The 25,568-nt window shown below is 40.2% G+C and overlaps 3 protein-coding genes and 1 long non-coding RNA gene across 6 annotated transcripts; all 4 read right to left on the bottom strand.

The window, feature by feature from the left end:
- Positions 1-45: 45 nt before the first annotated feature.
- Positions 46-5,635, bottom strand: LOC113136045 (uncharacterized). 2 transcript variants are annotated; one of them, XM_026316502.1, is made up of 8 exons: positions 5,503-5,635; positions 2,321-5,139; positions 2,102-2,147; positions 1,739-1,888; positions 1,228-1,317; positions 877-993; positions 487-558; positions 46-352 (listed from the first exon to the last, which is right to left on the bottom strand). In XM_026316502.1, exons 2-8 carry the CDS (start codon positions 5,027-5,029, stop codon positions 315-317), a joined length of 3,222 nt encoding a protein of 1,073 aa, XP_026172287.1. In that variant the 5' UTR covers positions 5,030-5,139; positions 5,503-5,635; the 3' UTR covers positions 46-314. The 2 variants fall into 2 exon arrangements, with proteins under 2 accessions (XP_026172287.1, XP_026172288.1); XM_026316503.1 differs by having other exon boundaries at positions 2,321-5,046; positions 5,503-5,624.
- A 1,842-nt stretch (positions 5,636-7,477) lies between these two features.
- On the bottom strand, positions 7,478-8,328 carry LOC113135284 (uncharacterized). The gene is made up of 3 exons (XR_003296154.1): positions 8,130-8,328; positions 7,831-7,938; positions 7,478-7,685 (listed from the first exon to the last, which is right to left on the bottom strand). It is a non-coding gene; the product is annotated as an uncharacterized LOC113135284 (long non-coding RNA).
- A 370-nt stretch (positions 8,329-8,698) lies between these two features.
- Positions 8,699-14,796, bottom strand: LOC113135281 (uncharacterized). The gene is made up of 6 exons (XM_026315172.1): positions 14,516-14,796; positions 9,767-13,279; positions 9,480-9,675; positions 9,312-9,391; positions 9,133-9,224; positions 8,699-9,031 (listed from the first exon to the last, which is right to left on the bottom strand). The coding sequence occupies exons 1-6, from the start codon at positions 14,567-14,569 to the stop codon at positions 8,971-8,973; spliced, it is 3,996 nt and encodes a 1,331-aa protein (XP_026170957.1). The 5' UTR covers positions 14,570-14,796; the 3' UTR covers positions 8,699-8,970.
- Positions 14,797-17,224: 2,428 nt separating this feature from the next.
- Positions 17,225-24,923, bottom strand: LOC113135282 (uncharacterized). 2 transcript variants are annotated; one of them, XM_026315174.1, is made up of 13 exons: positions 24,461-24,923; positions 22,155-22,481; positions 21,727-22,020; positions 21,333-21,638; positions 21,035-21,145; positions 20,354-20,515; positions 19,558-19,788; positions 19,388-19,438; positions 19,032-19,286; positions 18,601-18,945; positions 18,161-18,430; positions 17,758-18,033; positions 17,225-17,655 (listed from the first exon to the last, which is right to left on the bottom strand). In XM_026315174.1, exons 1-13 carry the CDS (start codon positions 24,504-24,506, stop codon positions 17,624-17,626), a joined length of 2,706 nt encoding a protein of 901 aa, XP_026170959.1. In that variant the 5' UTR covers positions 24,507-24,923; the 3' UTR covers positions 17,225-17,623. The 2 variants fall into 2 exon arrangements, with proteins under 2 accessions (XP_026170959.1, XP_026170958.1); XM_026315173.1 differs by lacking the exon at positions 24,461-24,923 and having other exon boundaries at positions 22,155-22,671.
- Between the last annotated feature and the right edge of the window lie 645 nt (positions 24,924-25,568).

The raw sequence follows: 25,568 nt of genomic DNA, 5'->3' as shown, positions 1-25,568 counted from the left end.
CATTATGAAGACTTATCACATAAGATAAGATACAAAGCACAATTATTTCGTCATATAACAAGATATTTATTAAGAATTTATTAATACATACATTTTAACATCAAGCATTTTAAAATTAAGAATTTATTTTCACTGACCAGCTTTCGAAAATTACACAATATATAATAAATCATTAATCATCAATGAATAAAGCAATGTCATATGTTAGAAATGTTAAAATAATTTTATTAAATAAAATTCAAAGTGAATTTTAGTTACATTTAATAATATATGTGTATCACAGTCGGAGTCAACATCGGATTTTACTGGACCATTTAACGTTCTTCCTGACGTTTACGTAGCTTTATCAGCTCTAGAAAACAGAAAAAAGAAAAAGAAAAACCACATTAATAAATAAGGAACTGTAAAATGTACCAATATTTCCTTCTCTACAAAACACTGCAACATGTTTAAGAAATCATTTGAAATAACATCATTCAGTCATACCTTCTTTCAGTCTCTTGTTTTCTTCTACTTTCATTTTGAGTTCCTCTTCAAGAATGGCACATTTGGCACACCCTACAACACAGTGAGGATAACCGCATCTGTTATAACTTCCTTATATTACTCCTGCTTCTACGAGCCAATTCTCATGGTGGTTCATAACTAGAGAAGCAGCTACTATCCACACAGACACCAATTTGAGCTTAAGTTCTCAAACTCATGTAGTTGTTTTCCAATGTTAGCAGTTCTATTATAAGAACCCCAACCAACCGAAAACAGATGTGTCCCATTAGAGAATACAATAAAATAGTAGGCAGCTCACATCAGAGGTTTGATTAAATGAGTCTTATAAGACCTTCAGTGACCCCAGCTGTCCATTTTCTTAATGCTTACCTTGGCCTTGGGGCTTAACTAGCAGAGCTTTATGGCTGATTGCAGGATGCTTCGTGGCTCTGGTGGCAGCATTACAAGCTGTTGAGGTTTCAGCAGTACTTGCTGGCACTGCACCATCTGAAAGCATGTGAAAAAGAGCAGACACCAGAGCAGGTGAGTAACTCACAAAAAGTTACGAAGTCCAGGGTATTGACCTCCTTAGACCATAACTCTACAAGACACACAAACGACATGCACAGCTGTCATTTTAAACATTGTTAGTTCACTTTTGTGTAAATATTAACCATGCAAGCCCTAAATATCCTTAAAAATAGCACTGTGATTACAACGTAACTTCAGAGAAGTATTTACCAAGTTTCTTCTTCTTTGCTGTTGGCAAAGTTTCTCCTCTGGTTAAAGGGTGCTTCTTTGCCTGTGAATTCTTCATCGGAGGGTTAGCAGCTGTTTGTAAAGACAGAGTTAAAAGAAGATAGGTACCATAGGTAAAAGAAGGTATACCATAGTTAAACTGCCACAAACAGGCATTCAGTCTTCAATTTCAACGTTAAAAACAAACTTTTATTAAAAGTCTAAAAACATTTGAAAAAGATGGGCAGGTAAATACATAACCTCATCAAAAGAGGTCACCTTGCCACAGTAACACACAAATATATTAATAAAGGCTATTTCATTATAGCTTATCTTTGCGAGCCTTATGTTCAATAGTTTATTATTAGACCTCAGAAATACAACTGTAAAGTAATGTATGTATGAACCAACCCTACTAAAACTTAATACTATTTAACTTATATACAGTTTTCATAACAGTAACTCAATATCAGAATACACAGCCAAGTTACAGTCTAGCCACTGTATCCAGTACCTGTAGGGCCATGGGGTTTATCAGTACCCGAAGAAGTGGATGCGTTGTATCTCACCGACGGCAGCTTGAGACCTGCAGCAGTTTTCTGGATGGCCGAGCGTGTGCTACTCAGCTGCACTCTCGGTAAGCCAGAACTGGGCTGCTTGCATCCTAAAGGGGGCAGAGAGCATAGTTACTGGATACCACATCTCTCAGTCAGACGGCTTTATATTATACATAGCTAAAGTAAGACTAAAGTTAAATAAAATGAAACAAAAAAATACAACTACAATATACATTCAATAATATACCTTCAATATTTATGAAAAGTTAAAATGCAAAACTACTAAGATAATTGTTAAAACAAGTCTCTCCAGCACATACCTGTTGTGGTAGGACGCAAGTTGTAGGAGCTTGATACCCCTGTGGTCTTAAAACACGAGAACAGTAGTCACTGCTTGTGTTCAGTTGTCATGTCTCATTAATAAAAAGTAGGTTTAACATCAAAATGCTATGAAAATGACAAGGGGTGCTCATTTTTGTTCATTTGGTTTATTAAAATTATATACTGTATACCTTTCCAAAAAGACATTCAAAACTTACCTTCTGGGTTGCATCTAAAGCAGAATGGCTTCTCAATGCGTCTGCTTGGCTTCTCTTTCTTGGCATGGGCAGGCTGGACATCAATGGGTCAAAACCTGCTGGAAACGCGGAAGCTGGCTTGCATTTCAATAGCTGGGATGCAACTTTCGAAGGAGGCAACAGGGATTTAGTAGCAGGTTGTGTTTTTCTGTCACAGGCAACATTCGATGGCAGATCTGATGGCACTTGACCAACTGGATTATCGGGACCAACCAGGTGCAGCTTTTTCTGTGCCCCTATGATTTTGTCCTCCTGTCGTTCATTGCTGAAGTTTAACACTTTACAGTTAATCATCGGTGTTGAAGTAACTAAAGAGTCGCCTTTTAAGTCTATAGTGTCATCCAGATTGAATGTGTTTGCCTTATTGATCCCTGTATCTGTGCTTTGACAGCTGAAAGTGTCAGAAAGAACATCTATCACAGGCAGACCTGACAGTGAATTTTCCTTAGTCTCACTCGATTCAGAAGAAGTTTCCTCCGCACCCAATTCAATTTCAAGTATGTGTTTGTGGGCGTCTGCGCGATCTGTGGTGCTGTTATGTTTCGACAGTTCAGGAGAATGGACCTCAGAGTGGTTGTCTTTTGTTACATTACAGACTTTAGAAGAAGAGGTCTTTTGTAAAGTGTTCTGGTGAGTCTCGCTTTCTGACAAAGTTATAGTGTCACTCGGTTTAGATGGACATTCTTTGTCAAAGGTGTTGTTCTGGGGGCAGACATTTGTAGCACTGGCCTTCTCTATACTGGCACTGACATTGGATATTTGAATAGAAAGCCTATCAAAAGTGGTGTTTCGTACACCTGTAAGACAAGTTTCAGTGGTTAGCTTAGAGAAAGAATCAGCCTGCTCTTTAGTGTCACACTCTACTTTGGGATTGCTGTTATTATGGGGGGAAGAATCCAGTGTTTTACTCTGAGGGCCGAGCGTTTGAGGTCTAGTGTTAGAGGCAGTCAGATTGGAAACTTGGACAATAGTGGCAGACCCAGATGCTTTTGGGCTTTGTTGTGGCACCTCACTGGTAAAAGTGTCATGGCTCTTACGTGTCTCAGTTTTTGCATCTACAGTATTAGAGGTCTCCATAGGTTCACCATGGTCAAAGGTGACCTGTGACTCTCTACATTGAGCAGACGAGTCAGCAGAGGTGCTTATGTCATGTGTAAGATTAGCACGATGAGTCTGAACTGTGTCCTCAGCCGATGTTCGAATCTTCACTATGTTTTGCTCACTAGGCTCTGAAGACGTCCTGCTGCTTTCTACAGCACTGCTCTCAGAAATATCTACAGTGCCTTCTAAAGATGTTTTCAATACACCCTTCTCAGATGGTTCACTAAAGGAGGTTAAGGTGTGGGTGGTATTGCCAGTAAGAGCGCCAGACATTTCTTCAGTGTTTGATTTACAGGGCTCTGCTGCAATTTGTTCACTGAGCTCTACAGCATGGATGCTGTTTTTCACAGAGCTATTTGGTGGAAAATCCTGTGTGACCTCCATACAGAAGGTTCCTCCTTTTGGTGAAATTACAGAATCACATGAAACATCCAGGAGTGTAATATCTGGAAAGTATACGTTACTCAACAAACATGCAGCACCCTTAGTGATGTCAGCCACCTTGGTACCAGGGTTTGTCTTAGTTGTTATACTGTTATTTTTTGACGGTTCAGGAAGGGGCATGCCCATGATATCCCGGAGTCTCTGACTTGATCCCCCTTCTGACAAAATTCCTGAGCCATTCTTTTGAGAAGGGGGTTTCGTATCCACAGTGCTGCTGTTGTGACAAATGTCTGTAGCATGAGCTTCTCCTATAACATTGCCACTGGATTTTTCAAGAGAATCCTTGTCAAACAGGATCTCCTGCACATCACTTGAACTACTTGTCTTACCAGCTGAGCTATTCTGCCCCATTACAAGGGAAGTTTTAGTCGCATTCTTAGAGACTGGACTAGCCTGATCTGTAGACTCACTCTCTGCTTCATGACAACTATCATTAGTTTGCAGAGGATCCTGTGTTGTATTCTGAGGGACAGGTTTTTGAACATCACTGTTTAAATCGGTGGATGAACTGGACTGGGAGGGCTGGAGAGTAGTAAACATGCCGTTCCCAGACCTCGATGTAACAGTGAGGTTGTCAGGTAAAGCTGAATTATTTCTAGTCAGTTCCATCACAGCATCAACCGTATCATCAAGGAGAGTAATTTCTGGCATGCACTCATCAATCAACCAGCACATCGAAGCATCCTTTTGTCCGAAACGACTCTTGAAGACATCTGAGTTGTGATGTTGACCAGGACCTCCAGTTGTTTTCAACTGATTTTGTGGGGTAAAATTCAAATGAAAGCGGGAACCACTGGGATGAGGACTCTTTCCATGTTCATCTGGAGATCGACATTTATTACCAATATTTAAGTATTTCAAAATTGGTGTTAGAGCAGACTGGAGTCCAGACAGCCGTGACTTTGCCTTGACTTCATTGTTGTTTGTTGGCAGCGGAGTGTCACAGAGATGCCTGTCGTCTCCACCTGGCTGTGCAGAAGGATATCCTATCACATCTCCTACTTGGACACTGAGTCCTGAGGTCCCACATGAAGCAGCATCTCCTGGTGGAATATTTTCACGGCATTCATCAGCATCTGGTTTTTCCTGAATATTTGAGGTCTGCACTGTTGTCTCATCAGCCATGTTGGGCTTTTTTCCCCCTTTATTAAACACAAAGAAAACACTCCTTGATTTTTGAGAGAGGGCTACACCTCAGATCTCCTGACACATTTTCAGGCGTCTTCTCTCTGTGCCTGTAGCGTGTGGAGTGAGTGAAGCAAAACATAACTAGGTCATTAAAATTGAGTTAACATGCCACACAGACTAGTTAGTTGGTTAGTTAGTGGCTACAAAAAGATAAACGTCACTTCCAGCCTTTTAATTTGGCGATGACCATATATTAACTTAGTAAAACACAGGGTTAACAAACAGACGTTTATGAACATGAAGCAAATGGAAAACATAAATAGTTAAGGTTAGCTAGACACAATAACATCAGATCATTACGCTAACAATCCCAGCTCAGGCGTTACGTTACGTTGAGTAACGTTAAATGTTAAATATGATGTTTAGCTCGACCTAGCTCACTAACATTAACGGGAACACAGTAGACTTACCAATGTCAACAAGTTTGTCCTGGTGGCCACAAAAATATTTACCAATGTTTACACAAGAAACGAGTCGTTTTACTGGAACAATAAAGCCTAAACTCTGAAAACCTCAACAGCTCACAACTGGACTACCGCTATTGTTTAAACGAGAGCTGTATTCACGTTCGTTGGATGATTCTAACCAATCACAGCGTGAGGTTTCTTCTTCTTCGCGCAGTTAAATGAGAGTGATGTTAGCATTGTTTGGCAACACTGCCATCTACTGTGTTGATTGGACTCAGGAAAAACATCTGCCCGCCGGCCTCATTTTTCTTTTGCATATTTGTCACACCTAAATGATCATCAGTGCTGCTTTTAAATGATGATTCATGCTAAATCATGAATGAACTGTGATTAACCACATTTTTTAAAAAGCTGAGTTAAATTTCACTTGTCACACTGAGGCCTGAATATTACAGACCTGTTTAAAGCAGTCAGACAGGTTCGATTTAAGTGATTACTTCTTCACATAGGGCCAGGTAGGTTTGGACAGCTTTTTCCCCTTAATAAATAAAATCATCATTTAAAAACTGCATTTTGTATTTATCTTTATTATTAAAATTTGTTTGATGATCTGAATCATTTATGCAAAAAATAAAAACATCATAAGGGGGGTGAAATTTCTCATGGCGCTTAAGTTAAATATGTTCCTTTAATTTCTGTCCTCTGTAAGGTTAAAAACACTTTTTATTATAATGACTATCTCTTTGATTCCACTTTTGTTCTTTTCTCAGTTTTTGTTTTTGCACGTTTTGTTCTATTTCATTAAATCGCGTGTTAAGCCGGTAGACACAAATAACTTTGAGCAGCAATGACACATTTAGATAGCTTATTTTAAAGTGCTGAGGCAAGCCAAACACTGTTTCAGTCATCAACACAAGCACTTGAATAATTTATGTCTCTTTGCACCTGCTTTGGAAAATGAGGGGTGACAAGTGAACTTAGATATACTCACTGATAAACTTTGCCATTTACCCAGTGGAATAAACTGTAGCAGGCTGTGCTCATGCTGTGCAGAAAGCACTTTGAATACTACACTCAAGAATAGCCAGTATCGATTTATCATAATTGTATAGGTGGCAAATTAAAGGAAAACTCCATATAAGTCAATGGAAAAGTTTAAAAAAATGCAGTGAACAATGGCTCACTGAATGATTAAAAAGCATAACAATAACATCAGTCATATGCTATAGTTTTCACAGTCACCAGATCTTAAGCTGCCTGGGCATATATGGGAGATTCTAGACATATTTAACATTTAGCTTTCCACAATCATCAATTAAACACAAATTAATGGAATCTCTTCCTGCATTGGGAGGTTCAGTTTCACCCAACAATTTATTAAGACACTTCATGTTGGCGTTTGCTTTATTTTACCAAATATATGATAAATATGCATCCAGCCGTCATCTACCATCTATCGTTTCAAGGTCACAGGGCAGCTGGAGCCAATCCCACACTGTAAACCCAGATAAGTTGATTGTACTTAAACCATTTGAGGCAAGTGATTGCCTCAAATGGTTTAAGTAATCGGCAGTCAAAAAAGTTAATTTGTTTAAGTATACTCAACATAAATGCAAAACAGAACGTAATATTTTTAAGTCATATACACTTCAATGGTTTAAGTAATCGACAGTCAAAAATTAATTTGTTTAAGTAGAGTGAAATTTAATGCAAAATAGTGAAAACTTAATATTTTAAGTCAAATACACTTAAAACTATATTTGCATTAAAATAAATGGGATAGGAAACTTCCAATTCAATGACCACACAACACAGTACATTTTTTTTTTCAATTTTATTGAAACACAACAAAGCAACAAATATCACTGATAATGATGCTCTTCATAAACTCTGAGATCTAAACCAGTTTTCAAACACAAGCTTTAAACCAAAAACAGTAAGAACTGGTTATCAAATTATCAAAATGTTTTGTGTGTTTTTTTCCACCAGTTACTACAGTATATTCTTCCTTTTTGCTGCAGACATTTTCTCTCACAATCACTTTGAAATACCCAACTAGTAGTAGGTCCTATCTGACATGTCTTCATCTTGAAAATTTCCATCAAGCTTGGACACAAGCCATCAAGCACACCAAAGAATTCCTCTTTAAGGTTTCTTCCAACAACCCTGTTAAACTCCAAGTAAACCTGAAATATGCAAAACAAGCCAGATTTTGTCATACAGGCAAAGTTACTTATAACACAAATGAACCTCTCTGAACATGTTGTCCAAGTATGTATTGTATGTAAGACAAGTAAGAAAAACACATATTCAAAGGAAACTTCCACAAACCTGGCTTTCTGTGAAAGGGCTGGCCAGCGTCGGACCATCTGGCTAATGTCAGGCTCATCCTTTACATCCTCATCTCTTCTAAGGGCAAATGTGATGTCCATGTTCTTTCTAAAAAAAGAATCATTTGGTTTATTTTTTAAATATTGTTGCTAAATCTTATGTGGAACAACATAAGTTGAGAGCTACTGTTTGTATGCTTTGGAGTCAACCTCAAATTTACATATTAAAATGCACACGTCTAACTAGAAACATTTCAGTGGTTTCTAATTTGTAATACTTGAACATAGAAAACAACTCACCAAGTTCACCAAGAAAATGGCGTCTTCTTAAGTGCAGTCAACTGCTGATTACAATAGTCCAAACTCATGAAAAACTGAAAAATGCAAATTACATTTTTTTCAACAGCATGTTACTGCAGATAACTCCCAGGCAGAAAACATGTTCATCAAAGGAGAAGGTAAATTGCAGAAAAGACCCAATTTACTTCTTGAAAATAAGAAAAAGGCACAATTTTCTCAGAATCCACCAAGAAGCAAGCCCAGACTAGTCTTGAACCAATCGCAACCTAGAAAAGTGCTGCAGTGCTGAAAACAGGGGTGTGGCTGTAGGTAAAACTTGATAGTTTAAGTTTGTTAAACTTACAAAAATGAGTACACCTAGTGATTGTCTCATATACTTATATTGTTTAAGTCATGCAATAAAAACTACTTTTTTTAAGTGACATTTACTCAAACTGTTTGCATAGAAATAACTTTTGGGTTAACAGTGCAGCCAACACTGGGTGGGAGGTAGGGTGCACCCTGGACACATCAACCAGTCCATCTCATCACAGCTCCTGCTGCCCCCAGGATAAATATTAAACAGAGACTTTTCTTGTTAAGGAAGAGTTTACTTTTCATCAGTCCACTACATTATCATTGACATACAATCACACTTCACACAATCAGATGAGAAACCATTCATTATCATTGTGTATAAAAAAAATACCATGCCCTTTTCACTTAGGCTTTAATGCACAAATTTAAAATAAGACAAGTTATTGGCATGATAAACATCTCTCTAGTTAGAAAAATACGCTAAAAATAAAACAGTTTCCTTGTGATATTCAGATATTCCCAAGAAACATTGCAGTTCATCTTCTCACTCACTCACTGGTTTCTTCAGTTTGGTCTTCAGCTCAGACATAAGTGGATTTCCAAATCTAGGGAGAGAAGAATGAAAAAAAAAAAAAAGAATCAGAAAATGTCTGAATCCAAAATGTCTTTCTTGTGCTGTATATAAAAAAACCCTCTGAGACGTTACCCTGGATGTCTTGGTGGCATCCATTTAGGTTTGTGTTGTGCCTCATCTTGTTTGAGTGGGTCACTTTTGTCCTCTGCCTTAGCCTCATGTTCCTGTTAAAGTGTAATTAAACACTTACACACAATAACTAATGATCTTAACATATAAGAAGAACAGTATTTAAAGATGATTAATAGTACCTGCGAGAGGGTTTCTGGATTATTTTCTTTTTTCACTGCAGGTCCTGTCTTTTTTAAAACAGGAAAACCTGATCCAAGCCCTTAAAAACAAAAATATTTAAAGATTATAAATAAGAAACTTACGTGGAGGGCAGTGGCTTTTCAGGTGTTGTACAGTGAGTGACCTACCAGGCAGTTTTATTCCAATGCCCAAGCCTCCCAAAGGTAAACCTGCAGGGACTTTGACCGGCACATGTGAAGAAAGTATGGGTTCCACCGAGGGCATATGTATCAGGGAGCGGGGATCTTTCGGGGGCCTTACACGAGGGTTTTTAAGAGCAATTCTTGACCTTTGTGCAGTAAAGTCCAGTCCTGAGGCGTCCACCTGCAACGACAGCAGTATTCACATCATCTGTGTTTAAATATACTGGCTGAAGACGTTTTCATAGTTAAATGTGTTACTTTAGAAACAATACCTCATCCTCAGACTGCGTTAACTGTTCTATCCCATCGACTTTGTTCAGCTCAGGTGATGATTCAGACACTTCTGAACATGTGGGCTGTGGTTTGTCCAGTAACGGCAACTTCAGTAACTTGTCGGACCTGGCCCAGGTGGCGTCCTGTGGACCAGATTCTGTAGAAACAGTTCTCTCTTCTAACGAAGCCTCTGAGCTGCTTCTTGATCTTCCAGATTCTGTGCGTTTGGTTTCACCTGGAGAGCTGGTTGCATTTATCTCAAAAGGCTCATCTTCAACTTCAGTTTTCTCAACTTTGAAAAGTGCACTCATTTTTGTTGGTGATTTAACGTCTCTTTCTTCAGCGTCTTTCCACTCAGCACCGATGCCTGTGTGAGATCCATTTTCAGCCTCCGTTGAGTCATCATGTTCTTCACCTGTTTTTTCTTGTGATTTATCTGATTCTTGCTTTTGATGTCTAGCCTCTGATGATGCAGCTCCTGAATCAGGGTGAAAACCTGTCTCACTGATTGATTCCTCCTCTTTCAGATCAGATAATTCTGCCTCCGCTGCTTGCTCCATCAGTACATCCTGAGATTTAGACTCTGATTGTAGTGTAGACAATTCAGAGACGCCTGCTAATTCTGGCACGTCAGCCAATATGTCGTATAAGCCTTGAAATGAGTCTATACTAGATGATTTCAGTAGCTGAGTTTCACAGTTTTCACTTACAGACTGATCCATAAATCCAGACTCTGCTGTTGATGAAGAGATGTCGGTGTCACTCAGTAATCCGGATTCTCCTGAGTTTGACTCCACCTGCAGTTCTTTCTCCATCTCAATCTCCACTGATAATTCAACTTCTTCCTTATTTGATGCATCTGTTTTGGTGTCAATTTGTTGTCCAGACTCAGGGGCTGCTTGTTTCACGTCCTCAGCGTCCTCTGCCTGCATTGTCTGTATCCACAGATCAAGGATTTCTTCATCAGTCACATCTTGATCTCCACTGCTGGAGCAGCTCGTCACAGGTTTCACCACGTCTTGTGTTGACGTCAGAGTCAAATCTTTTACCTCGGACTCGGTTGTCATCAACTCATCAGCTGCTTCAATGTCTATCAACATCTCCTCGTTGCTGATTTCTAAAGCTTCATCTGATAGTTGATTTCTTGCCTCCAGTGACTCAACTGGTGTAGACAATTCAGATTTGGTAATCAGCACACTTTCACTTTTTTTGTCTGCGTCTTTTATTGGCTCAGCTGCATTTTCCTCCAGCTGCAGATTTAAAATTTCCAGCTCGTATTTGCTCTGTGTTTCATTTGCTGCTGCCTCCTCCTCAACTCCGCGGCCTGTTCTCTCCACACCTGTCACTGCATCCTGCGTTTCTGCTGCACAAGCTTCAATTAATTGAGGCTCAGTCTCAACTGACAGCTTCAGAAATTCAGATTCAATATCGTCCCCTAGCAAAGTAGGTGTCATGTTGCTGTTCTGGTCCCAGTCTATGGCGTCTACTGATTCCTTGAAGAAGATCGTGTCTGTCATTTCCTGTGCTTCAGAATCAAAAAATGTTAAAAGTACATCAGTGAATCCATCCGTCTTCCCTGCTGCTACAGCTCCTGCGGTCTGATTCCCATCTCCAGCAGCACCTTTAGAGTCACTTAATCTTTCATCTATCTCAAATTCAACCAAGCACACTTCAGTAGCATCTTCCACTTCTTTTATTGTCTTGTCAGACTCACCTTCTATGTATGTGTGAGCTTCCTTTTCTGAGCGTTCGATCCCTGTCTTCATTGAGTGACCCAATGACTTTCCTTCTTCTTCATCAAGGAAAAGTCCTGGTTCTTGAACCGGGGATTCAGCAAGTGCTGTCTCTGATTCTTGAAGCGATCCGATATCTGTAATATTCATTATTCCCACATGTTCTTTGTTAATATCCTCTGTGCTTTCGAGTTCCTCTCCCTCCTGTTCCCTCACCAGTAAATAGTCAGGTCCAGCGCTACAGCCGCTGTTTTCACGACTCTCTGGCCCTAGCCTCTCCACCTCTTCTTGTAATTGGGTGGTCTGGATTTCCTCGCAATCCCCTACTTCCGGGAACCTTTGTGTTATATTTTCATCTGACCCGAGCTCATTGTTGTATTCAGGAACTCCCTCTTGGGTTTCCTCACATATTGGAGAATTTAGCTCCTGCGACACAACAGTCTGGGTTTCACATATCCCCAGAGAAATATTTTCCAGTGTAGTCTCGCCTTCGAGTTTTACTGTAAACAAAGGGGCTGCACATGCTATTCCCATGTGACTTTCTGTGTTTTCTTCTTCACTGCAGATCTCCTCTTGACTTTCATTTAAAAATCTCTCATTTAATGAAATGTCTGTTGTCACATCATGTGTCTCTCTGGGTCTGCTTTGCACTTTGGTGTCTTCAGCTCCATCCACTTGTTCATCATCTGTAAATGCAGCTGTGAAACCGTCTGTTATAACATTCTGCACAGCTTCTTTGGTGCATATAATAAGCTCTGTTAAAATGTCTTCATCATGACTGCCTTCTATAACTCTCTCGATGTCTTCCTCCTGCTCTGGCTCCACATGCTGTTGTTCAACATCCTCTGACACAATGACACTTTTGTCGAACGCCATATTTAATTGCAGTGTAGCAAAGCCCGGGTCTCCCCTGACATCTTGATCATTATCTGACAGCTCTTTGCAGCCTGACACCTGGTTTTCAACTTGTTTAGTCCCCTTGTCACACTTGTTTTGCAACACACCATCGCTATTTTCTACTTCTTCAAGCATCACCACTGAATGCCCCTTATTCCTGTGCACAGCTGCCTCTGGTACGTGCATGTTATCCTCCTCTTCTAGAGTCAAGTCTGTGATCGAGCACACTTTCACCTCAGTGTCTTCTGCCTCCAGAGCCCATTTGTTTTCATTGTGCATTTTATAATCTTCTTTCTTTAAGTGGATGATTGTCACGGTGTCATCTGATTTTTTATTTTCATCTGGAGTCATTGTCCTCTCAGTCTCTTCCTCGTCTCCAGCCTCTTCTCTGCTTCCCTCCATCTCTTCAATTGCATCATCTCTAAGATTAAGTGACCCCATCATTGTCTGGTCTCCATCATCATCACACTGTAGTGTCTCACTTTGATGAGTGTACAGGTTCCAAACTCTATTTTTGTCTTCTTCTTCTTCTTCTTCTGCTTCTTCAGCGATGACGAGCCCTGCGTCATCATTTCCTGTTCTCCATCTCTCACTGCCTACACTCAGCTGGGTTTCGAACTGCCTGCTTTCTTCATCAGACTCTAAGTCGATGTCTGTTGTGCAAAGCTCCCAGGAAGCGATTGGCTTGGATGAACTAAGTGGAGAGTCTGCTGCGTGAGGCCGCTCCTCTGTGACTTCCCCTCTGCCATCGTCTCCCTCTGTGTGACCACTGTCAGCAGGCTCACTGTTAACTGCAGATTCCTGGAACGAGTTCGGGTCATTGGTGACGATGTTACTGGGCTCGGTCCTGAAGAATCGGTTCACAGCTCCAGTTATGTAGTACTGAGAAAGAGATGCAGAGAAAAAGCAGATGTATTTTTGTTACTGACTGACATATGTCTTTGTTTTAAACAGGTTCTAAATTATTATACTTAAAATATGGCCAAAAGTATATAGACCCATTGTTCCTGTGTATTCTTACAGTTTCTGTGTGTGCATGTGGTTTGGGACGATGCCTTAATTTCTATTAAGGAAAAACATACTGCTGCAGCATACATTACAAGGCTCTTTACACAATAGTATTCTTCCAACTTTGCAACAACAGCCTGGGGAAGACCCTTTCCTGTTTCAACATGCCACACAAAGCAAGGTCTGTAAATGTTTTGTTGAGTTCAAACTAGTCCTGCATTGACTGGCTGTAAACATTACACTGATGCCCAGTGAAGATAGTGTGTGATCCAAAAGTTGTCTATTTACAATGTGGTAAACACAGAACAACATTCTCATTCATTAGGAGTCTTGTTTCAGGCGACTTGATGGATCTGTTCTGTGATCCTGCAATTCCTTTATCTGAAAAATGGTAGTTGCAAACTTCACTATTTGGTGCTCGACATTTCATATCAGTTACAGGAAGTGAAACAAAATGGTAATTTAGTCCGATTACACAATATCAGAGTTTGTTTGTTTTTTTTATAACAGCTGCCTGCTATAGCTGCAAAAAGGGTGATGAGACAAAAACAGTAAAGGGTGCAGCCCCTAAACCCAAAACAGTCTAGCTAAAAACTTCTCAGATGGGTAATAATTATTCATCACTACAAGCAACTCCTTTCACTTTACACATATGTGTTACAAATATAAACATACTGATGAGCAGCTGCAATTATCCAAGTAATCCTCCCAAGAGCTCCTGAAACATGGACCTCTAAATGCAGCAAAGCCATCATTCATTGTATTAGTTAACACTGAGCGAGTGATGCCTAATCAGGTCATCAGGTCTGAGAAATGATCAGCACTTCATGATAAAATATGGATGTGAAATCTCTTTTCATCCAACATGTCACAGCACACAGGGTGTAATGGAAACATTTGTTTACATAGTGTGTTTAATTGTGGTCATGCAAATTGAGACAAATATCAACATATTACAATATATTAAAGAAATATGTATATATATATATAGGAGAGTGAGCACGTGCACGCGCGGTAAGGAGATAGACACACCCACAGTGAGTGAGATGACTTTAAGCTGCAAAGTTTATCGTTTCAAGCAGATATTTGCTTCAAACTACCGCTGCTCACCCAAACTGTCCAGAAAGTCCTCTCCACCCTGATGAAGCTACTTTCAGGGTCCATCTTCAAACTTCCTCCTCGCTGACTCTCTGAGCTTCCGAGTGAATTTACTGTGAATGTGACAAACCAAAACCAGCCTGCAGGTTGACGTTTCCCTGCACAGAGCTGATCAGAGAGTCGACAGAGAGCTGCATCCAAAACGCGAGCAGGTCTGAGAACACCTCAGCTGGAAGTCTCGGCTCAGTTCCTTTTACTGACCCATATCCGGTGCATCATTATGAGGAAGAGGATGATTAACGCAGCTGAGCCGCTGGTGGGTGCATGAGCACCGACGTGTTGCAGAGATGGGGAGGGGGGGGCGGTTAAATGGCCTGACAAGTCACACCACAAAAATGTGTGTGGCAGATTGTTGTTTGGAACCAAATAACACAAACAGATTTTATTTTTTAATATAAAGACCAATGAAACTAAAGTTTATGATCTTAGTCTATTCAGTGACTGATCATGCAGGCAACAGGTTTATATAATAAAAAAATGCAAATATTCAAAATGATTCTGCTGAATCTTTATTGATCTCATCAGTGTCTGAGTGTCATAGAGTTCAATGCAAATTTGCTGTCATGGTTCAAGAAAAGTTCACTTCATATTGAAGAGTCTGTATCAGTATGATGTATTCATATATTTTTAAATATTAGTATCTATTTCTCTCACATATAAATAAAAAAAATGAATTAAGTTTTCATTGGATGATAATTTTGTTTAAAATATTATGGGTCACTTATTGTGGCCAACATTATACTGCACAGTACTTGCAGATAGTGCACAGTTAACAATGCCAGTGTTATCATCATAGTGTTGATTTAAGTGTTTATATATGTCACTGTTCACATATAAACAGTGTTAGTTTTGATTTAACACTTGATTTAACACAGTTGCTCGAATTGTGTAAAACAAAAACTACACAAACCTAATTTCATGCATAAAGACTACAATATTTTACAACACCTATGTTTCAAAGGGGCCTATAGTTCACAGCTATGGTAAATGTACTGTCTGTGCAATCAGCGAGCAGGAAGTTCCAAACTAAACAAAATCTTAATTACTCAGTTCAACCACACGGCAACTCCTCTGCTCAGCACAGTGACATGATGTTCCTGTGGTCAAAAAACAAAAAAAAACAAAAAAAAAAAACAGAACTATATTTGGAAATGAGAACTCGTGAAGTGGTTGACAAATGATAGGTGTGTACACGAAACACTGAACGGCGACAAGTTTTTCTGTTCTCTCAGATAAACACCTCTTCAAAATATTGATCTAGGTTTTCATTTCCATTGAAGAATAAAAAAACGAAAACTATTTGGATAATAAAATCTAACAGGTGGCTGTGGGTCAGATGGTAGCAGAGGTTGCACACACTCATCACGGAGGTGATGAGCCAAACGTTGAACACCAAGTTGCTCCCAGTGGGCAGGCCAGCAACTGGAGACACTACACACTTTAGATTAGACTGACGTGTTGTCAGGGCCAGACAGGTCTGAAGAATACCACACTTCTCAAGTATAGCTCCGCTTTGGATCTCAGCATATCTTTTAGTTTGACCTTGATAGCTCAAAAGGGTAATTCAGGAGAAACACTGGGCACTGCATATTCTAACTAAGAACTTCCTCAGCTGCAGGGGTAATTCCAGTGAGTCACAGTGAAGGACAGTGCATGGCCACGCAAATGGTGATGTAGCCTACACTCACTTTCCAGTGGTTTTATATACTGCTTGTAAGCTACTTCAACGTTTTGAGAGAAGACAAGTCTATGGTTATTTTGAGTATGTAGTAAATAGTGACACTGTGCTGAAAAACATCTCTAAATATGATACAAATACATCTTGACATCGATTATACATCTTGTGTTTTCTTTTACACACAATAGAACAAATACAGGCTTCATATGAGCAGCTTCATTGCATGGCTACTGTGTTGTACAGAGATTTTACAATTGTGCTAATCATCTTCATAAACTGTAAAACTCATTGCCAAGTGGGTTTGTTTCATGAATATCAGCTGTTGTAAAGAGGTTTTTGATGCTTGTTTATGTGACTTACCAACACATGTATGTAATATTTTAAAATGCAAGTTGGTTTTATTGCTGCAGTAAAGAACACAGCAATTATAACACGTCAGTCATGTCAATAATGATTTTAGCTCTGTCAACAGGCCACAGACTGGAATTATAAATTTGACAACATAGTTAAAAAGGCAGGCGACATGTAACAAGAATAAAAACAGTAAAATTAACCACAGGACTGATGAATACAGAAATGAATTTAACATAAAACTGTGCAGTGACCAAAACATTCAGACACAAATTTCAGGAAATGGTTTGTGTTCTCTAAATCTACATCTTAAATTTCTAAAAAACGGGAAGTTTGTATGGTTTGACTATAAATTTATTAAACCCAAACTCATTTTTCTACTGTGAATTAATGTACCAAACCAAAATGCTGCAGTGATGTGTCGAACTTTTATAAAAGTATTGGGTCATTCTGAAAACGTCTCAACCATTGTTGTGCCTAAACAAATATAACAAGATAAAGTATTGAGAAAAACTGACAGGTACCAGCTCATATCAGCTGGAACTCTAGTGCCATCTTGTGGCTGAATAGAAACACAACAGCTGCAAACAACAAACATCTAGTGTGAATGTTGTCTGCTCCCTGTCAGACTGAGGAGTGGCATCTCTGAACACAAGGATTGTGGGTGGTGGTTAATGCCACAGCTGGGTCATACAATGCTACCAGCTATTTGATGAAACAGTTGAAAATGGCAAAGTCAAAGTCCAAACCAGCAAAATTAGAGAAAGAATTTATTTGGATTATTATTGTAAAACTCTTTGTACAAAAATATGAACGTTTGCAAACACCTTGGAGACAGAAAAAATGAAATGCATGACAGATAAAGAATATAAGGTAATAAATAAAAACTAAAAATGATGGGATCAATACCATGCTTGTTGGTGACATCAGACACAAATCCTAAAAACATGACCACTGTTTTATATTTACTATCCACGTATACATGTTAGATATATTATATGGAATATAGGAAACACTAACTCTTGCAGACATCATGCAGAAGAAGAAATTCCCTCACTGGGCTCTGGAACAGAGGACACAGGATCAAGTTGACGAATGAAAGATGAACAAACTAAAGTAAACTAAGTTCTCTAACTACGTGAGAGAATTGTTTGCCGTGTCTTACCTGTCCAGATTCGATAAACAGGAAGCTTAAGTGCAGGGTGTGTGATCTCCACGCAGACTCTCAAACATACTCTCTCATTTTCTTTGAGACTCCTGCCCAAGTTTACCCTGTTGATGTGCAGCGCACTCGGGTCTTCTTTTTTTTCTGCGTCACTGTCCTCGTCCATCTCTGACACTGTTTCCTCGTCCCTGTCAATGCTGTTATTCTCTTCATCCACTTTTTCATCAATGTATTCTATTCCTTCAGTGTCAGGGTCTGTGACAGCAGAATTTGTTTCTGTAAAAACAAGACAGCATTAGTACTCATTTCACTTTGCTTACATTATCTCAGAGAAAATAGGAATACTGTATTAAGGAATTCAATGCATCCCACATATATATCAAGTTATAGAAATGACAAATACTTATGTCTCCATTCTTTTGTCTCTCCAGCTGTTTGTTGGTCTGAGTCGGCAGGCTTGCGGTCCTCTCCAGGGCACACACACTTTTCAGTTCCCTCTGTCCGTCATCTCCTATCTCCTCAGTCTCATTGGACACCAATGGTGACAGGGTGGGTCCTCCTGCTGCCCAGAATAATTTGACCTTGGGGTAACCTCCTTTCAACAGGAGAGAGAATACACCAACCCCTTCATTGGTCCAACAGACAGAGATTGATGGAGGAATAAATGGAGCCACTAAGGGAATAAAAGCAGAAAGTCTAAGTAAATAAAAAAGTATAAAATCAGGTGAATTTATGTTTTTATAGATTGAGATATTGCGGAAATAACCTCCATATTATGAGGATATAAGGATAACATCTAACAGAGCAAGAGGTTGACAGTAAAAGTGCCTGTAGTGACTCTACCAATGTTATTATTTCTCCAGTGTCTCTCAATAGGCTCCTGTAGGGAACAGTGATCTACTCTACAGATAATCCCTCCTCCCCTCTCCTTCTCCTGATTTGTGGCCTTTCTCTTCAGAGTGGCTGTGGCCCTGTAGAGTCTGGGGCAAGTCTCCATGGGGCCCCACATCTCTCCTCCCTCTACGGGCTCCTCCTCTCTGTCATCCTGCTCTCCCTCTCTGAGCTTCCGCCAAGTGACTGATATGTTCGGAGGGTAGAAATCTGTTATTTCACATCCCAGAGTCAGTGTCTGATCAAGTGAAGAAGTGGAGCTGACGACCTCAGACACACATGGACTTTTGAGGAAACCTATTTGGGATTAAATAGAAAATGGAGCTTTCATTTTTTTTAATGTGTAACATAAATTCAACACCTTATCTTCCCCTCTTTCTTACCTCTGGTTTCACGGGTGACTGGCTGCTTCAGGGCGATGTGGTGGACACTGACCCACACTTTGGTGCCTCCCTTTTCCACTTCACTCCGTGGCAACTTACACTGACTGTAGGCTGAAAAGAAGCCCTCAGAATTGGGTCGAGGGGAGGACGAGGCCTGGGAGGCCACAGGGCTCAGCTCACTTCCCTGGCAGAACCAGCGGAAGGTAATGACGTCTGGGTGGAACTTGAACGCTTGTACTGTTAAGCTGATGACATCTGGAAAACAGAAAATTCAGGGATGTAGCCTCTAACCACCAAAATAAATAAATAAATAAATAAATAAATAAATTGAGATGTTTTGAACCACAAGCTGTTACCCGAGTCATTTGGTGCCTCTGCCAGCTGGATTTCTGATACCTCTGGAGCAGCTTAAAGAGAAAATACAGTAATATAAAGTATATATAAAATATACGTATATATAAACATATGCAAAATGTTTTCAGAAAGTGAGAGGCAAAAGCGAATAAAAGAAAAAAAATTTCCTCACACAAAATAGTTAACTTCTGTGACACCCTCTCCGCCACGACTTTGTCCTTGCCTGCGTAGTACACCTGACATTTAAACACTGCCCCCTTGTGGACTGAAACCTGGGGGATGAAGGTGAGCGCAGAGATCAGCTGCTGAGTGTCACATCCAGGTGACTCCAGCGGCCCCTGAGTGTGCAGCTTGTAGTAACCCATCTCATCTCTAGAGGGCAGGAGAGGACCTTCCTCATATTCTGGAGTGGTAAGAGTTAGACCGTAGGGCAGGTGGATGGTGGTTAGGGGGGTATAGAGGCAGTTAAAGTTAGATTTGGAAGTTCCTACATGTGTACGGTTGCACATTGTTAGCAGAATTAAAGTGTAAGAGAAAAAACATGTTTGTTTTAGGAGAAATATAATATATATATAATTGACTTCATTGATTGATTTCATTGACCTCAGTGTATTTTTACTATATGTACTATACTATATGTAAACACATTTTATTTATTCCTTCATTTCATTCAACTTTGAACTGTTTGCTTGTCACAAGTCACTGTGTCCAGACAGGAAACCACAGAGCTTCCACATGAAACCACAGCAGGTTGTATTTATGTTTTGGGTTTGTGCTGATTAAAAAGAGAGATAACAGGTCACAGTGTGATACTGAGTCAACATTCAGTCACTGTGATAAATGTTCTCATCTAACTCTTTGTAATGCAGCCAGTAAGTGTATTTCTAATAACTTTATCATCTCCAGGTTTAAGAAGTGCTCGGCGTGACTGAGGATTATCTCCATTATCTCGATGTGTGTCCTCTTACCTTTGAGAGAGGTGTCAGAGATTGGGGTGTCATTGAGGAACCATGCAGTCTGGACTCGGTCCACCCTCCTGCCCTCAATGCTGACTGACACCCTTCCCTTTTGACCTACAGTTATGTGTGGAGGGAGGATGATCCCCGACACACTGAGAAACTTCTGCTTCTCTGAGTGATGGAGATAAAAGAAGGGAAGGAGAGGAGTTTTGGGGTGAGGGGGCAGCTTTTGTGCAATAATTACTGAGCAAGTCTTCCTGAAAGTCTCTGTATATAACTCTGTGTGCTTACAATTTCATGACTTTAAAACCTTTGTGAAAATGTGATAACACAGCTATGGGTGCAGTTAAGTTAACAAAAGAACAGAACATTGTTTCAATTTCAAACAGGTTTCAGGTTTGACTTTGATTGCAAAAAGAAAACCATGGCTGTGAAAATGCAACAGTTGTTTTTTAGTTACACATCTCCTGGTTTAGCATGGGGGTCAACCTGAGGTGACATAAAATGTTCCTGTTGTACAAAACAAAGCTGACCTTTCTCAAATTTTTGCTTACTGGAAACATGAAAAGGACAAAAAAAAAAAAAAAATCTACACACACTAAAGTCACAACCTGTGAAGGATCACAAGTAGACTTTGGTTCCTTCGAAGGGGTCACCAGCTAAGTGTACAATGTACAGGTTCTGACTCACCGTCCCTCCTCCGCCAAGAAAAGCCGAAGCAGAGAAGGAAGACCAGCACTATAGAAATACACATCATAGCCACAGATGCTTTGGCTGATTTAGTCAATACTGGAGGCCCGTCTGACAGAAAACAGCAGGAGAAAAGACATGTCAGAAGAAAACCTAGATTTTCACACTTTACCAAATAACTTTGAGAGGGGAAAAACATTGAAAAGTGACTGTGTGTATTGACTCCTCTCTCAGTCCAAAAACATGTAGGTTAGGTTATTTGGAGACTCTAAATTGCCATGTCAATGAAATGTCTCACCTTGGAGATCCAGTTTCTCCAGGTACACTGAGCCACTGACTGGGTGATCTACCCCAGGTTGGTTCACGACACACTCCAACATCCCGCCCTGCTCCCTCTGCTCATGGCTCAAAGTATAATAGCGTCTAGTTCTGAAGGTCCCATCTGGGTTCTGCTCAGTGGCAGGGGGCTCAGGGAGGGCTGTGCCATTTTGGAGCCAGAACACAGATATTTCTTCTGGGTAGAAACTCTCCACGTCACAGTAATAAGTGCAAAGGATGTTGTTGGAACATGAGGGCACATTTACAAGTCTGACAGACGGGAGATCTGAGGATATACAAAGAAAATATTCAAAACTGATAAAACAAGTATGAAGCAAGTGCACAAACTGACAGAATGTTTTTCTGTCACTCACAGGTCATATTGAGTTTGAAATGCAGCTCTTGATAGTTGCCACTGTGTGATACTTTACAGCCAAAAGTCACATTCTGGTCTTCACGGGAAGGATAGAAGGTGAGGTTGCCCACAGCTGTGTAGTACCCATCTGGAGTCTGTTCACCCATGACCTGGTAGGGAGGATGAATCACTTCCTCACCTCTGGTCCAGGAGAAAGAGACAAGAGGTGGGTAGAAGGCGTCTGCATGGCAGCTAAGCTGGCTTGGTTCCTCTAACACGACCCACTGCTGTGGGATTGAAAGAATGGGCGAAGCTACAAAGGGTGGAAGAAGAAGAAATGGAGGAAAAGGGAAAATAAAGAAGACTGAATTCAGACCTGTAGATATTTTAGGTTCAAATGAGTATTTAAAGCCCAAATCTAATCTCAGCATTTGAACAGAGACGTACCAAGGATACCAAAAGTAATGGTACTGGAGTGCAGCATTGTGGAGTTGAAGCTGACTGTGCATTCATACACCCCCTGCAGGTTGAGACTGGATCTGAGGATGGTCAGAGAGAAGCCCCCATTGACGAAATCACTGGTGTCCCAGCTGAAGCCCTCCTTTATTTGAGAAACCGTATTCTCAAATATAGAGATGACTGAGCCATTACTTATCCAGCTGGCTTTAATGAGAGACTGGTCTATTTGGTCTCCATTTACCGAGAGAGGAAACACCACATTGCAGGGCAGGGTTGCATTTGTATTTGGACTGGCTTGTATTTCACTTGTTGATGCTGTGAGGAGAGAAAGAAAGTTACTACTTACTGAAAACACAGCAGCAGCAGAGTCAGACATTGATTGAATTTTCCCTCTTACATTCTTTTTCATTCTTAGTCATAAATGAGTAAAAAAAATGAAAGTGACTTGTGTAGCCAAGTATGGTGACTCATAGTTGGAATTTGTGCTCTGCATTTAACCCATCCATCCACACGCACAGCAGTGAACACACACCCAGAGCAGTGGGCCGCCATTGCTGCGGTGGCCAGGGAGCAACTGGGGGTCCGGTGCCTTGCTCGGGGGTCTCACCTCAGTCGTGGTATTGAGGTGGAGGGGGTGCTGGCCATTCACTCCACCACACCGACAATTCCTGCAATTCCTGAGACTCCATCTCTATCCATTAGGCCCACGACTGCCCCCTTAAATATCAGTCATTTACTGACACTCTGACCATGTAGAGGTCTGGTTACACTGGTAATTTGGTAATTAGTCAATAGAGAGAGAGACAATAGAGACTGGTCTATTTGGTCCCCATTCACTGAGAGAGGAAACACCACATTGCAGGGCAGGGTTGCATTTGTATTTGGACTGGCCTGTATTTCATAATAAGAAGAATTAATAATAAGAATTACTCTAATGTTGATCTGACTGGACTACAGTATGACCCCGTGCTTGTGTTAAGAGACCAGTCTGATGTTTGCCGTTAACTAGTTGTACTATTGTAGCATATGTATCACACTTAACAAAATATGCAACATAACCACTTAAACACTTCTCACATATTTGTGGTTATATGGTTATGTTACATGTCTTATTAAGTATGATACATGAGCTACAATGGTACAACTAGTTAACACAGACAAAAGGCACCTCCTGTGGTGATTTAATTATTCGTTTGTTGAAGTTCAGTCCTCAGCACATGACTAATATTAGACTGTGGGGATGGACAACATAGCTTGTTCTAATACTGGGTGTTTTTTCCACATTACAGTATCAAGTATCAGGAGTTTAAATTGATCCATTTTGTATAATAACCAGATCAAGGGGTTCACCTGACATATCACAGCGCTTGCATCAAAATGATGCATAAATCCTGTAAATCCAATGTTGCATCATAAAGCAGTCGTATTCATTGATTACAGCATCACTCACATCGGTGTTAATACAACAAAAGATAAAGTGAGATGGTGCAAATTTAAAAAAAAAAAAAAAGTCTCACTTGATTTTTATAACCATAGATACTTGTACTGGACCTGCCACAAACCCGTAGGTTTACCATGAATCAACACAAAATAAGGGTCAGGTACATGTTGACATTGACCAGATCTGTCTCCTAGAAATGAAGTTTACATACAACTAAACTGCAACAGCAGACAGGTTTGGTAGGAAAGGTAGTTACAGATTATTTATTCGGACAATAACCCTGTTTTACTGAACGAATGAAGCGATTGCGCTGCCAGAGACCATGACTCCCATTGTCCAGAGTCCTGCCTGGGGTTTGGGAAACAAATTCACTTTGGTAAAGGTCAGACAAAGATATAGCTTTGGTTTAAATGTAAAGAAACACATTGCGTCTGTGGTTTGTTTGAAGTCAGGCTGCAAACAAAATAAAAAGTGTGATAATGCTGTAGTTAAAGTGGAAAACAACTGTTTTCTATGATCAGTTTTGCTGATAATGTACAGAAAACTTGTGTGTGGCCACAGTTACATGTCACACAAGATATAACCTCCATGCAGTTGCAGTCAAGTTGTAGATAACTAAAATCGTAGGATATGATTAACGTGCACTTTCCGCACTTTTACAAACTCCAAGCCATTAAACCATTAGAAAATCTACACAAAACACAAACCTGTAGATTAATGTCAAACATTATTACTGTTCAGTCTGACACAGCTCAGTATGAAAATTTCCAGGCTGACCAGGCCATTTGAAACCTGGTCGTTAGGTGAAGAAACAACAATGCAGCTATTGTGAGCGTAATCACACCATACTCACCGTGCTTTATGAGAAGGACAACGCAGATGAGGACTTTACACCGCATGACCAGGCTTCTGTTGAGGCCAGTGTCTTATCACCGGGCTGCTTTGCTGTCTTATATAAAGCTATGAGGTGACAGTAGGCGGGGTTGTCCTGCCCGATGAGAAATAAATATTGTTGCTGGCCCTCACAGGAGGAAAAGAAGGCCCTTGATATGAGTCTGTCTCCTAAACAAACGAGCGAGAAGGAGAGGAGGAAAAGGAGGGAGATGTGCGGGGACACACAGATGGGGAACGGTCACTTAACATTCAGACGGGCCTCTGGCCAAGGTTTTGGGGCTACTTTACATTGGTGCTGTGTTGCCATGAACAAATGGAGAGGGTAATCCTGCTGAGTTTATGTGGGCAAACAGTCAGTGGAGACTACAACTCCTTTCTATATCAGGAAAAGAGAGAGAGAATGGCTCTTTCTTAGCCCTGTGTACAGGACCTCTGTCCTTACAGTCAGTGCATGCTATCATTCTTTCTTCTGACTGAGGTTAATTTTTAGCCAGATCATGTCTTTGAAGGAAAAGGTATTGTCTGTTTCTTCCCCAAGTGTTTGATGCTGTGCTTTAATTGATCTTAACACACATCAGTCAGTGAACATGGATTTATTTCATGTTTGGAGAGCACACAGGATCTGTCTGTGTGTTGGTAGTTTTCCTTCTTCTAGTTCCCTTCCCTGCTCTACTTTGTCTTAGGTAGAAATAAGAGACTTAAACGTTATTAAATGAGGTGAATAATGTGTTTCACGTTCATTGTTTGTTCTGTTTGGTGCTCGTGTTCACACGCCTCCTGCGGATTCAATGTTAGGTTTTCTCATCTTACTCCTTCTGACAGGTTGAAGGACTGAGATTTAGAGAAGAGGGGGGACCATGAGGGTTTGGTAGAGCTGAGGATGTTTTTTCAAGATCACAATGAATTAAATTAGTGTTACAATGAATTTCTACATATTTATATGTATGTGTATTTAAACAGCTGTATTCATCAGTCAGAAATTTGACCCATGTGCTGTGCATGATTTGGTATACATTATATATTTGATCAGATTTTCAGTGTAATTGTGTAAACTCAGAGCAGCAGAG

This window comes from Mastacembelus armatus, chromosome 19, assembly GCF_900324485.2.
Source record: "Mastacembelus armatus chromosome 19, fMasArm1.2, whole genome shotgun sequence".
In the NCBI taxonomy this organism is placed as follows: Eukaryota; Metazoa; Chordata; class Actinopteri; order Synbranchiformes; family Mastacembelidae; genus Mastacembelus; species Mastacembelus armatus.
This window is presented reverse-complemented; position numbering and strand designations above follow the sequence as displayed.

Bases quoted from the DNA above. Each gene is read 5' to 3' on its own strand.
- LOC113135282 (XM_026315173.1), bottom strand. From the start codon at position 22,575: ATGAAAAAGAATGTAAGAGGGAAAATTCAATCAATGTCTGACTCTGCT. The intron at 19,287-19,387 runs GTAACAGCTTGT...TCTGTTTTCCAG, and splicing joins AGAGGCACCAAATGACTCGG to ATGTCATCAGCTTAACAGTA. The intron at 18,946-19,031 runs GTAAGAAAGAGG...AATCCCAAATAG, and splicing joins AGTCACCCGTGAAACCAGAG to GTTTCCTCAAAAGTCCATGT.
- LOC113136045 (XM_026316502.1), bottom strand. From the start codon at position 5,029: ATGGCTGATGAGACAACAGTGCAGACCTCAAATATTCAGGAAAAACCA. The intron at 2,148-2,320 runs GTAAGTTTTGAA...TCGTGTTTTAAG, and splicing joins CTTTAGATGCAACCCAGAAG to ACCACAGGGGTATCAAGCTC. The intron at 353-486 runs GTATGACTGAAT...TCTGTTTTCTAG, and splicing joins AAACAAGAGACTGAAAGAAG to AGCTGATAAAGCTACGTAAA.
- LOC113135281 (XM_026315172.1), bottom strand. From the start codon at position 14,569: ATGGACCCTGAAAGTAGCTTCATCAGGGTGGAGAGGACTTTCTGGACA. The intron at 9,676-9,766 runs GTATTGTTTCTA...CTGTCGTTGCAG, and splicing joins TAACGCAGTCTGAGGATGAG to GTGGACGCCTCAGGACTGGA. The intron at 9,032-9,132 runs GTAACGTCTCAG...TTCTCTCCCTAG, and splicing joins ATGCCACCAAGACATCCAGG to ATTTGGAAATCCACTTATGT.